This window comes from Alligator mississippiensis, chromosome 14 (genome assembly GCF_030867095.1).
Source record: "Alligator mississippiensis isolate rAllMis1 chromosome 14, rAllMis1, whole genome shotgun sequence".
NCBI lineage: Eukaryota > Metazoa > Chordata > Crocodylia > Alligatoridae > Alligator > Alligator mississippiensis.
In genome coordinates, this window is record NC_081837.1 from 2,690,654 (window position 1) to 2,704,376 (window position 13,723).

The 13,723-nt window shown below is 46.6% G+C and overlaps 1 protein-coding gene across 1 annotated transcript in view; it reads left to right on the top strand.

Moving 5' to 3' along the window:
- The window catches only part of ULK2 (unc-51 like autophagy activating kinase 2), a 51,220-nt gene extending 41,452 nt beyond the window's left edge, over positions 1–9,768 (top strand). Inside the window, exons 21-28 of the mRNA XM_014603916.3 lie at positions 56–165; positions 955–1,107; positions 1,844–2,052; positions 3,267–3,445; positions 4,375–4,493; positions 5,081–5,238; positions 6,937–7,072; positions 7,909–9,768. Coding sequence (XP_014459402.1) covers positions 56–165; positions 955–1,107; positions 1,844–2,052; positions 3,267–3,445; positions 4,375–4,493; positions 5,081–5,238; positions 6,937–7,072; positions 7,909–7,976 — 1,132 coding nt within the window. The 3' untranslated portion in view covers positions 7,977–9,768. The remainder of the gene's footprint in view (positions 1–55; positions 166–954; positions 1,108–1,843; positions 2,053–3,266; positions 3,446–4,374; positions 4,494–5,080; positions 5,239–6,936; positions 7,073–7,908) is intronic.
- The last annotated feature ends 3,955 nt before the right edge of the window (positions 9,769–13,723 follow it).

The window sequence follows — 13,723 nt, forward strand, 5'->3', positions numbered from 1 at the left end:
GGAGCAAGGTGTGCATTGAGACTCTTGTTCTGAAGCCATTTGCTCTTCTGTCTAGATCTGTCAGTACTGGGAAGCTGTCGGATCAGCAAGTGAAGGCTACCCTTGGGGGCCAGTTATATCAGGGCAGCACAGACAGCCTCAATACTGAGCGACCAATGGACACAGGTAAAGAACAGAGTAATGCAGCCAAGTCGTCACACTGGGAAGAGTTATGGGTATGATTGTTGTGTCACCATATCTAATGTCAGCCCACATGTCTGGAAGATGACTTCATCCGCATGTTCAGCAGCTCTGTAAAGCATCACGCTGTTGCCAGCATATGTAAATATCTGTCACACCGCTGCGCTAATGACAAATATCAGAACTGTATGTGCTGGCTTGGGATTTTGCACTTCCCTTATTGCGGCTCCATTTCCTAATTCCAGCTTATTTTCACACGGAGGCAGTCCCCATTGTTCTGCTTCATATTATCTTTTAAAGCTAGCAATTTATGCCTTTCCAGAAAGCAGTCTACAGGGGATTATGGCTAGAGTTCCTGCATCTTTTTTCCTTAAGCAGCGGATATATGCAGGCAGGTCTAACTTCTGGCCTCCAGGTTTCTGCTTACATTAGGGTTTTTAATAGTACCTCTTTCCGTACGTTTAAGCACAGTTTCCAGAGCTTTCAAAAATAGTCTCCAATTTTCTTTGCCTTAAAGAACTTAGAGCTAAGAGCAGTTCATGTTATGTGGAAGGGGACAGGAAAAGCCAGAGGTCCATTACAGTCCTGCCAGCTCTGCTTTCAGTCTGTTTGCATCATTTGTTCTCAGATTTACCTTGTTCTTTTTCTAATCCCCATTCTGATCCACAGTGTGCATGTGTGTGTTTTCCAGGTGTGGTGTGCAGCTGTATCAGCAATGGGGGACATGATTTTTTTTTTTTAAAGACTAACATACTATGTAATCTTGTTTTCCAGCTCCAGCAGGAGCCTGTGGAATTGCAATGGCACCTCCTTGCATAGGAACTGGAGCAAGTTCCAGGGCTGTAATGTTTACTGTAGGGTCACCTCCGAATAGCGCTACCCCTCCTACCTGCACCCACATGGTCCTCAGAACTCGAACGACTTCAGGTAAGACGCCTCTAAAAACAGTTTATTTTTGGAAATCTGAATTCTCTTGTTTCTCTGCCCTTTGGGACTGTTTGAGTGTGTTTGTGCAAAGCTTAACAGTAGGGCCTTGGGGCTATTTTAACAGCAGCTATTTAAGCAATAAGTATGGTGGGAGGAGAACTTGGATACTTTTCTGCCTTTTTTAGAGAGGGGGATGGGATTTGCTAGTTCAGTGCTTTGCAGTGCACTCCCTGGTGCTTGAGACAGCCTGCACCGTGTCGTCATACTGTGAGGGGTTCAACACCATCTGTGACACCGGCAAAGAAAATTTAAATTCCCCAGCCTGTTTGTCCTGTGCAGCATGCAGGACATGAAGCACCCAGTGTACCCACTGGCTGCATTCCAGCACAATGGCACGGGGATGTGAAATACAGAAGGCATCAAGTTGGAAGCCCTTGTGCATTCAAGAAATGTAGGTGTGCAAACCGTGCAAGCAGGACTTGAAGACTCGACCAAGTAAGTATCTACAGTCAAAATTCTGGTCAGACTTTCACAAAGCGTGTTTTAGAAATCTCACTGTCCAACAGAGGCTGGTGCAAGGTGCTCTGCAGATTTTATATAAAGTACATTAAGAAACAGCCCCCATAGTGAATTCATATTATTTCTTTGTCATTTACTGTCAGCCTCAGCCCAGAGCTGCAGATGGACCAGCCTGCGGGACTGACTGTGTGTTTGGGGTTTTGTTTTTTCCTTGCAGTTGGATCCAACAGTTCTGGAGGGTCTCTCTGCTCTACAAGTGGCCGTGTATATATGGGCTCCCCTCCTGGTATTTATATGGGTTCTTCTCCCCCTGGAGCAGACCCAGCTCCAAATCTGAAGTACATGCCGTACGGTACTTCACCTCCCAGCTTAGAGGGCTTTATCACTTTTGAAGCACCCGAACTACCTGAGGAAACTTTAATGGAGGTACAGAACAAAAATAATGTACTGTTGTAATATGTCTGATGCTAGGAGACTTGGAAATAGTATGAGAGGGGTTCCAAATCTTACCAGGTAGAGCTTTTAAAGGTGTTCTCTTCACTGTTCAGTGTTCCTTACCAATTTTGTTCTTGTCTGCTGGACAGTTGTTCCTTGCTTTTCCTGTATCTGATAAGTGACAATAATAAGCGTGGCTCTTGTGGTTCAACAAAACTTTCAACTGATGGATCACCCTTTTGGTGCCAAGCCTTTATACATGTGTGCTGTTTGTGACAGTGTCTCGCTTGCAGTAGTCTAGTGTTTCTTCACAGCAGATGGCGTAAAGTCCTGCTTGTGGCTGGCAAGAAAAAAGTCCTTTTTTAATAGTACTGTGAAATGACCCTTAACACAGAATCTGAAGCTGTTCATGACCACAGTACCATCATCAAAACAGATTTCTCAAGGCAAGGATACTGAGTGTATACACCCTTTGGGAGATGGCCTTGGACACTCACAAAACTGTATACAAGGTGCATTTTGGGCTTTGATTAGGCCTTTTGTTCGTCCCCCAATAGTACTGGTAAAACTTAGCCAGCAAAGCGGGAGCCAATTTTAGGGCAGGCACAATGAGTGTTGTATCTTGGCTCTGCCAGTCGCCGGGAAGGGACAAGTTGTTGGCCCAAATAGAAATGTTTAGTTTAACCTGAAAGCTCTGCCAACAGTCAGTTTTATCACAATGAGCCCAGTGTTTCTAAGTCTAAACTTAAATGGGAACAATGCAAATGCTTAGTGTTGAAGCTTCATATGAACTCCTTTTTTTGGGAAGAGCAAGTATGTTAAGACAAAGATGAATGCTCCTTTTGGCTTCTCATGCAAGTGCTAGCATACTTCTGATTGCAGGAAACATAATAAATAATATACACTGCTTGGGATTTCTTTCATTACTTAAGAGATTTCAACAAATACGGTTCTCTTCTCAGTTCCTTTGGACCTCTGTGGAAGGGTTTTAATGCGCATCTTCGAAATCTGTTAAATTTTTAAAAGACAAGATAAGTAACATTAACCCTCTTAAATGTTGTTCAGTCTGCTGTTTGGCAGTGATGCTGTGTGTATTCCTGCATACCGTGAGCCATTCGTAGACCAGTCGGTATCCTAACGGCTTTCGTTGACACAGGTTTGTGTCGTACCTTATGGGTTAAATTGCTGTCATCTTTGTTCGGCAGAGAGAACATACAGATACGCTGCGTCACCTAAACATGATGCTGACATTCACAGAATGCGTTTTGGACCTGACAGCAATACGAGGAGGAAACCCAGAGCTGTGCACCTCTGCCGTGTCGCTGTATCAGATTCAGGAGAGCGTTGTCGTTGATCAGATAAGCCAGCTAAGCAAAGAGTGGGGGTAGGTATCTGGCTAAAAGGTCTCTAGAGCGTTACCACCTATGCAATTCATGTGTGCGCTCTAGTAATAAATTAAAGGGTCCGTATCTAGCATTCGCCGTTCTTAACGCTGTTCAGAAGTGATTGCTTTGCTCCAGCAAACGTTTCATAAAAGCATACTTCTTTAACGGGAAAACACGGTCAATAAAATAGAATAGAGGAAAGACGCAACTGGGCTCTCGGACAACTAACTCGAGTCGTCCCAAAAGAGGGGAAACTCTCTGAAATGTCAGCTGTGGTGGAGGGCAGCCTGTATGGGCTGATGTGCTTCGCTCTGCATGGGTATCTGAGCTCCGTTCTTCGCAGCTTCAGTTATAGGGAGAGGTGAGCACCTTGCATCACTTGACAGGAAACATTTGTGGCTAGCTACCAGCAGCAGCACTGGGTTTTAGGCGGAGGTCTAAGAGGTCCTCACCCCTTTAGAGGTGGGGAAAAGGCTGGGGATGAGAGGTGGGAGGGCAGTCTCCTTCCCTGGTCCTTTTCTATGGAAAGAGCTGCATTTGTGATCAGACTTCAGAGTAGTCACCCCTGGGGGCATGTGTAATAGTACCTCCCAAATGCAGGAAGCCGCTTATGGTGGCCCTCACGTAATTCTCCTGCACTAAAGGAGCTTCCTTTATTCTGAACCTTCAAACACGTCTGGAAGCCTTTCTTTCTGCCCAGGGAGATGGCTCTTTCAAACAGTGACAGAAGTTTTTTGTGGCATTTTGTACATCTGTTTCTTGGTTCTACTGTTGTCTCTTGTTGTCTGTTGCCAGCACAGTGTGTTGAAGGGAGCCGGTGAGAGCTGAGTGTCTAGCCGTGGGGTGAATGTGTTAGTTTAAAACAAACAAATGCAATAAACAACATAAAATGTTAAATTACCTTTTTCTTTCTCTATTTTCCCCCCAGACAAGTAGAGCAGCTTGTGTTGTACATGAAAGCAGCACAGTTGCTGGCATCTTCTCTTCATCTTGCCAAAGCACAAGTCAAGTCAGGGAAACTGAACCCATCCACTGCTGTCAAACAAGGTAGAAGCAGTCATTATGTTGAAATGGCATTGTTTGTGAATGATTGCCATATTTTCTGGTGTCTAAGAAGCACACCTCCAAACATTTGGGGGGCAGAGAAGGAAGGGAGTTGTTAACATAATTTGATTGAATTGGGGTCTACTTTTACAACAGCGATTCTTTTTGTTATGCAGCTGTGACAGGCACTTCTTATTTTAGACCTCCTTTGTCAGGGAACAAACGCCTCTTGCACACTAGAAATATGGTATTTGTGCTGTGCTTGAAGCTGTAGTGGTCACTTAGGAAACCTTGACATAATCCCTGGGGCAAAAAGATAACTCTTTCCAGAAGTGGCTGTGGCCAGGCTAGCTGTGCTTCTGTAAAGAGAGAACTGCTGGCACAGTAGCTTTAAATGCACATGCAGAAAGGTGCTTTTAGTAGCTAGTTAAAGAATGGGTGAGTATACATATGAAGTGAAGATGTGTTGAATACATCCTTCCTGAAGCAAAAACGGCACAGAGAATGGCAAAATAAAGCCACCTGGGTATGTACAGACTGTAAACTCTGGCAAAAGCTGAATTTAACTCCTTCATTGTGACTTTTTCTAGTTGTCAGAAATCTGAACGAGCGATACAAGTTCTGCATCGGTATGTGCAAGAAGCTAACAGAAAAGCTGAATCGTTTCTTTTCCGACAAGCAGAGGTTCATCGATGAAATCAACAGTGTCACTGCAGAGAAGCTCATCTACAACTGTGCTGTGGAAATGGTAAATCATTCCTTTGGCTGATGTCTAGGGCATGGAGAATCAGCATAAGTAACTTGTGGTATTATACATAACTGCCATGTCGGGTGACCCTTTCATCTAACCAAACTGTACTAAATTACAGAATCAAAGAAAACTAGGATTGGAGGGGACCTTGGGAAGTCACGTCTAGTCCAACTCCCTGCCCAAAGCAGGACCATCCCCAACTACATCATCCCAGCCAAGGCTTTGTCTACCCGGGTCTTAAGCACCTCCAAGGATGGAGAGTCCACAACCTCTCTGGGCAACTTGTTCCAATGTTTTACTATCCTCCTAGTGAGAGGTTGTTTTTTTTTCCTGATACCTAACCTCAACTTCCCTTGTGGCAACTTGAGCCCATTGCTCCTTCTGTCATCTGCCCCCACTGAGAACAGTCCAGCTCCATCCTCTTTGTATTGACCCTTCAGGTAGTTGGAAGCTGTTGTTATTCAATCCCCCTTGGTCTTCTCTTCTTCAGACTAAATAAGTCCAGTTCCCTCAGCCTCTCCTCAGAAGTCATGTTCCCCAGCCCCTGCAGCCATTTTTGTTGCCCTCCACTGGACTCTCTCCAACTTGTCCACATCCTTTCTGCAATGGGGAGACCCACAACTGGACACAGGACTCCAGATGTGGCCTCACCAGTGCTGAGTAGAGGGGAAGAATCACTTCCCTCGATCTGCTGGTAACAGTCCTACCAGTGCAGCCCAGGATGATGCTTGCCTTCTTCGCAACAAGGGCACGCTGTTGGCTCGTATTCAGCTTATTGTCCACTGTAACCCCCAGGTCCTTTTCTGTAGAGCTGCTACTTAACCTGTCAACCCTGATGTCTGTTAGCGCGGGGGCTGATGGGCTGATTTGTTCTCCGTACCCCACAGACCATTGAAAGTTCCTGGTAGATACAGTTGCTCTCAGACTTTCCTACGCGTCAGCAGGTTTTGTTTAGACGGCAAGAAATGTGCTGCTCAGCTACACAATCCGTAACAAGGCTGTGCGCTGAAGCTTCACCCAATAAAGCTTGCTGAAGCAGAGAAACAGATCACAAATGGCTTCCTCAGTCATCTGGCTTCAGTTGGAAGTCTCCTCTGTTGGAGGGATGTCAGCACGTTAATGTAATGTTAACGAACAAATGTGAGGAAAAGCGCTTGTATTTGTGAGAGGTTCTGAGTACATAAATGGGGTTAGCTAAGGCAGGGAGCAAGAGTGGGAAATCTACAGGGGACTTGCGTTTCTGGAAAGAGGCAGTTCTACTTGAGTGGAATTGCATATGTTGGTGTATATTCAGTTGTATCAACCACTCAGAGCACTTGACCCACATGAATGAGTAGTCAGACATGAAATGGCATGTCTCCCTTGCAAATAAAAGCAAAGGCATATGTCTATTTGTGAGCCTATAATTTAAAATGTATTTTTGTATGGGATGTACTTTAACTATTGTGGGCCCTAAAGCATTTTACAGTGTGTGTATGCTGGAGGCCTTTCACTTAATCTGGCATAGAAAGCCTATTTTCCTGTTAATTTCTTTGTTCTATTAAAATGGCAAAACCAGAACAGCTTAATTAAGCTTGTGAAACCATTCCCTTAATGATGCTCTTACTTAGCAGCTAGCCTTTTCGGAGACATCCTTTTATTTCAGCACTTGGGTAGAACAGTCTGTATAACTCTGAATCTGTCGACCGATTCCAGGTTCAGTCAGCGGCACTAGATGAGATGTTTCAGCAGACGGAAGATATCACATATCGATACCACAAAGCAGCCTTGCTGCTCGAAGGACTGACGAAGATACTGCAGGATCCTGCGGATATAGAAAATGTACACAAATGTAAGTCGTCCTGGGTGATGTGTTGGGAGTATATTGCGTTAATATTGACAGCACGTGCGAGTTCTGGACAGCATTACTGATGGTGAAATGCAGAAAGTGTTTCATTACTATAAAAAGTATCCTCAGGCTGCAGAGAGCAGCATGAGCTGGCCTAAGAGGCGAGGGTTGAAGTCCAGCCCAGTTGATATCTGTGGGAACTCCTGCTGTTGATTTGAGCATATCTAGGATTTCACCCCCTTGTTGTGTTTGCTGATCCTATAAAATGCCTTTTCCCAGGGCAGATGCTTTGCACATCTTAAGTCACAAAGCTGTTCAGCACTGTTGTCCTGGCGGAGAAAGCTGTTGCTAATCCCAAAGATAAGTTGAATGCCAAAGAACTTTGAGAGGAGCAAATAATGCTTCAGAAATGGAAGGGCCAAAACCGGTCTGTGACTAAGGAAAACAGAACGGAAAAGAAACCCAACAGAGAAGTGCTGGCTTCCTAAACGAGACTAGACGAAAGCAGAGCTGTCAAGCTTGTGTTGAAACGCGTCTGCATAAAACCATCTGATTTGTAGATAGCCTTTCTTTTGATCTCCATTTGTCATTGCCCCATGTATCAAACTTACAGGGTAGGCACTTAGCTCTGCAAGGACACACAAGTGTGTGTGGTTGTTTTTATGCACAGCCTCTCCCAAGGGCCTGCTTGTAGCAGCCAGTCTCGAATGGCTTCAGAAGGCTCGGGCTGATGCTACTTGAGCCGTGCCAGTGTTGCTGCAGTGTTTTCCCCCTTTTGTGAAATTGGATTTGATGCCCTTGGACTCTGTTTGCATGTTTAACATTTGTCTTGTCCCCAGATAAATCTAGCATCGAACGAAGACTCTCTGCCCTTTGCTACAGCACAGTGGCTGTTTATGAACAGTAGCAGTATCCCAAGGACCAGGTGGCATGAACATAAGGGACCACTTCAGTGATATTGTACTACTTTTGCTACAGCTTAATTGTTGCCACTTCCCCACCCCTGTGGAAGATGACTTTAAATTTCCATGGTGACTACCAAAGAAGCAGCAGTGAATTCAAAGAGGAAAAATTCCAAAAGTACAACATTTGTAGAAAATCTGCCTTATTGATACAGTCACTCCTTCCGTTTTTCCTCATAGCAGCAGAATTTAAAAGAATTAGAACGTTGTACGTGAAATTCTGGCTTGGTCGACTTCATTTTCCTTACCAAGGACTATAAAGACTGGAGCCCCCTTCCCCAAGCCGGCGCAGTCGTGTTTCCTTAGGGAAGATTCCATTTGAAGGTTTGTGAAGACTTTGTTTTTAATTGCCAGTAACAAACTATTGAATGAAGGTGTAAAACTCCATATGCATACGTGTGCAGTTTGAAGCTTTTTGGGGATAAGCTGGCTTGGATATGAGCTCCCGTTCTAGAGACAGCTCACCGGTCCGCAACGGACGGGGTGGGAAGGAAGCACCTTTTACAGGGGAGAAGACAGACAGTGGAAGAGACTTTGCTCCAGCTGTTCAAACTCCCTAAATGGTTTCGTCAGCTGCAATGGCTACAATTTGATGCTCTTCTTCCAAAACACTTCGTATTGCACTAATTTACTAAAGCAACTGTATAGTCATTTTCGAAGCTCTATTAATTTAAAAAAGGCACAATGGGCTTTGCTGACACAGTTTCATTTCATTGTATATAAGATCCTTTTCAGAATTTCAGATGTAGCTTCTAGGAGACTTTCAGAAAAACTTGTAAAGACTTGTATTATTCATGTGAGCCTTTCCATTTTATACCTATTTGTCTAATACTTGAGTAACTTACTGCTACAGACTTTCTCAGTAATAGAAATGTTTGAGTTGCTGGTTGTTTCTATAGCGGTTTGGTTGCATCTTCCGTTGTGCATGCAGTACATGCATTAATGCCTGCAGTCTCTGAGTGTATAGCAGCTCTCTGTATCCTGTTTCCTGGACAGTATTACAACAAAATACTGTAAGCTGAGAGGTTCTGTGAGGAGCCGTGTGAGAATGGAGAGAAACTGGGAATCGGCATGCTGATTTGGCGACGTGGAATTGGGACATGCAGCGTGCAGACATCAGGGTCGCTTTGTGTGCGTTTTCAGGGAGAGGTGGGAAGCTTCACATAGCCTCGTAGGCATTTATCATTTCAAGCATCCCTTCAAATCATCAGGGCAGCAATTCTTGAAGTATTTAGGCGAATCAGCTTCTCTGGAAATGGTTCCTGTATTTTATTTGGGGGAATTGTTTGGGGGGAATTTGTTTCATTTTTGGGGGGTTTTTTGTTTTCCTTGGTTACTCACTGCTTGAATACTTGAATAAACCATTCTCCAGGACAAAATAATTTTAATCCTGTTAGATACCGTGATCTGAGCTATTTGACAGTTGTACAGAGTTCCTGCACCGGTATTGTTTTAGTATACTGATAACCATGTGTTTCCTTTACTTTGACAAAGTAATGTACTTTTTACCTTATTTATCTGTATGAAATTCCAGCGGTTCATTTGAAAGTGTTCGTTTATATAATGTTTGTATTTTTAGGTCTTTAATACAGTGTTTCTACCTCTCCTTTGTAACTGCATGCATTCTTGAAACTAGGTAATAACTCACTGAACTGTTGTGTAATAGCCTTTTTATTATGGCCTGTATAAATGTATATTAAGGTAAAATAAACTGACACTAGAAGTGTTTCTATGGTACAGCCTTGGTGCGTCTCTTCTACCTGGGGGCCAGTTGTCACCTCTTGAAAACCTCTGAATCCTTGGTTAAAAGGAGGAGTGAACGAGGCAAGGAGACAGGGCTTGCTTCCCAGACTGAGAGGCGATTCCAGGAGCGGGAAACCGCCTGATGAGCTTGCACCGACGTCTGAGGGCTGCAGCGGGTTAAACTGGACGCTGCCACTCGCAGCAGGTAAGTTCATTCTCCTTAAGCCAAGGCTGCTTGCTTGCTTTCTCCCCCTCTCACTCTGACTGCTTAGCATTTGTTTTCAAACCAGTTTTCTAGATAACCACTGTGCGCTGTTGAGTGAGGTGCTGCCTAATTGCTTTTAGCAGCAAGGTTCGCTGCTGGACTTGCCAAAACTGGTGCGATGGACAGTGGATTGATGGAGCTGGATGCAAATGACCTTTCCCTTTGCCAGTGCTGCTAAAGGTCAGTCTTTCCAGTGAGCTGCTTCCCCAGCTGAGCTGTGTGGCAGGGGAAAGGGCTGTTTTCTCCTAGCCATATTGTCAGGATTTTTGGGGCCTCTCCCAGAAAAGAAAAACATCTCTTCAGAGCTGGCACATCCCAATAAAAGCCAACTCAAGCAGGAGGAGAAGGGAGCGCCGCCGAACTATCTGGACATTAATCTGGAAACAAAACAAAGGCTCTGATGCAAAACTCTGGGAGATGGACAGCTTTTCCTCGAGAACTCACTGCCTCCTGTCTCCGAATCTCCTCTCTGCTCCTGCCAGCAAGCCTACAGCTGTACAAACAGGAGCGAGAAGAAAGGGCTATTCTTGTGAGCTGTTTTCAGGAGGAGACAACCAGAAAGGCCACATGCAACTCTGTAAACTCCTTCGACAGAGATCCCCGAGATGTCTTCCAGCCCCAGTGCTCTCTGCATTGAACAGCAAGGGGAAAGAACCACGTAACCCCTTCAGTGAAACTTCCCGGCTGCACCTGTTAGCCTGAGGGGACAGTGTTGGGTACTTACTGTATCTTGCATCTTCTCCGTTGTGTGCAGTGTCCCCTGCACGATTGAAAACCCCTCTCTTCTGTTTTTTGCCACTTTCATGATTGAGAAGCTCAGTCCCTAGTCAGTCTCCACTTGGGAATTTCATCAAAACAAGTGGGTCTTCCCCCCTCCACCCCCACTGCTGAGATTCCCAGAATATTTTTTTTCTTCAGTGAACAGGTCTTTGCCACTTCCAGTTTCAGGTCTGGATTAGGCATTCAATCGGTCCTTTTGAAAAACGTGATCCAGTTCTTCCTCTTGCACTTTGAGGAGGAGAGGGAGCTGTCCCTGGGTTTTGTGTCCCACACTTGGCTTCTCCTCGCCTCACGTAGGCTGCTGTTGTAATCGCTCCGTTTTGTGAGACAGCTCGGCTCGCCGCATGTCTGGGCTGGGCTCCAGAAGTACAGGTGCATCCTAATGGGACCCAGTTTGCAAGCACTGTCTTCTTTTGTGGTCCTGTGAGGTCGCACTGCAATGCAGAGAAATAGCTTGTCTCGCAGAGCTGGTAGAGGAGCAGGAACCAGAGCCAGGGAAGCAGAACATGGCTGTTCCCAGGGCCCCGCGGTGTTTTGAATGGTGGACTGCCAGGCTCATGTACACCTTACTTCCTCGTTACCCTTCTTCCCCTTTCCTCCCCCCTCCTCTGAAATCTCCTGGCAACCTGTCTCCTAATGGGCAGCACTTCCTTAACTATAGCAATGGGATGAAGTCTGGGATTTAAGATTTTGTTGAAGTCCTTGGGTTTTGGCTGAAGCCTTTTATTGAAAAACACACTTGGCCTGTGCCTGGCGGTTGCTCTCGCTAGCCGGGGGATGTATTTCTGCGTGACATAGCCTTTAGTGGAAGTCTCTAAGCCAGTTCGGCCCCCAGGTAGTTCGGCCAGCACCGTGGGTGCTGCCTCTGTACAGACACCTTACCCTAAGCCTTTTGTGGGCAGCTGACTAACCTCCCAGCTGAAAGCAAACTGCTCTCCAGGCTTGTCCCAGCCAATCCCTCTTGTTCTTTTTCTTTCTTGGGCTGCTTCACATTTTCCATTGCTCCAGCAATGTCTACAATGCAGCCCACAGATTGTAGCTCTGCATGATGGGCTTCTGTTCTTGCAAACATGAGCTCAGCCACCGCCTCCAAGACACGTGACTCTGTGAAACAAACTGAGCTGCATTTATTCACTGAAGCCCCTTGTACTCTGGCAGGGCTTTGGGAAGCTATTTCTTGCCTGCTTTTACCTCCACGTTCCCACACTATCTGGCATGTTCAAGCAATGTGGTTTGAAACTGCATTTCCTTGATAAATTGGGGGGGTTTTTTGCTGTTCCTCTCTGGTTTTGTGACTCCTTTGACTGCAGCCACAATGGACTTGCACAGACAGGTTAAGTACAGACAGTCAAAAAGCCCAAGGCTAAATCAATTTGATCTTTATGAGCCAGTCTAAGCTGGGTGGATTGAGCTAATAAGCAAATGAACAGACATTCACTTTGGATCCTGGAAATGTAGCCACATGCCTGCAGTGGCCCAGGCCAGAAGCCAGGTGCTAGGGCATACCTCTGGGCTGGAGGTAGCCAAGGCTAGCCCACCCAACCTGCAAGGGGGTTGGGGTGGGGGCTGCTGGGGAGGTGCAAAGCAGCCTGGGATCCTGGGGGACTGTGAATTAATTTGAATCTGGAGGGGATCTGCAACAGGTTAAATCAGTCTATTGAACTTCTAAATGAGTGAAGTCTAATACTACACCTATGCAGGTTTATCTTAAACCAGTTTGGGCCCTTTTGGAAGAGGTTTATGTGCACTGAACTCCTATTGTGTTACAGATTTGAACTGGTTTCTGCTCACTCGTATCGGTTTATGGGGGACTTCTGTGCCTAGCCCCGGAGGATAAATGCCCCTTGTTTTTGAGGCTAACCCGCTTCCTGAGCCAAGTGAGAAGCATCCCCAAAGAAACTGACAGGTATTTGCTGGACTCCTTCCAGTTCAGAGTGCGTGGAGCTGCCCTAGGCCTGGCCAGCGCCTTTTGAGGGCTTTGTAATAAGGAAGTGAATCCTTCCAGAGGGGAGCTGCATGGGGGTGCGATCTTGGGAACACAGCGAGACTGTCTGTACCCCAGCCCCCCTCCCGCCTCTTGCTTGGCTTACAGCCCCCTGCTTCTATCCTGGGCCTGGTCCGTGAGCCCGGGACAGGAGGGAAGTGCTGCCTCTGGGGACTCTGCCTACTCCACTGCCCTGGGCGGTCAGACAGGTCCCCTTCTCTCTGCTTCTGGATCTCCTCCCTGGTGATGGGCTCTGGGGTCAGTTTAACCCCATGCCAGGCCCCGTCCCTAGTCCCTAGAAAGCTGGACAGTGGCTCACAGCCCTTGTGCCCTGCCCAAGCTGCCCTGGTTGCAGCTCCCCTCCTCCGTGTGCTGCAGGAAGGAGCTCCTTTCTCTCCTCTGCTTTTATCCCTGTAACAGTTGGGAATGACCGTGCAGGAGCTCACGGCTGAGCATGCTCGGGGGAGGCAGGGAGCCGCCCAGAAAGGTTTGCTTTCCGAGCTTGGCTCCCAGCAGGGACTTTGTCAGCGGGGAGATGCTGCTGCCTGGCTAATTGGTCCAAGGAGAGGAGACGCTCTCCACCCCCCTGGTGTCTCACTCATTTTAATGCGATTAAAACCCATCACCTGCTGCAATAATTGCAGCCCTAGGGACTAGCAGCCCCCATCTTCCTTTGCGTTTCTTAGAGACCGGGTAAAAATCAAACGTTCTCCAAGGGACGCGGGTGAGTCGCGCGCTGACGGCATGTGCTCCAGGTAGGGAGTGCCCCAGGGCTCCTGCCAGGCGAGGCAGGCGAGACGGCTCTTGGGAGGGGCAGGTGCCCCCCCCCCCTCCACCTGCCAGTATCATTGCTGTTCCTTCTCTCTGCTGTGCCCGGGTGCTGGAGCATGGGGGGCTCTTGGCGCTGGGCCGCGGGCTGT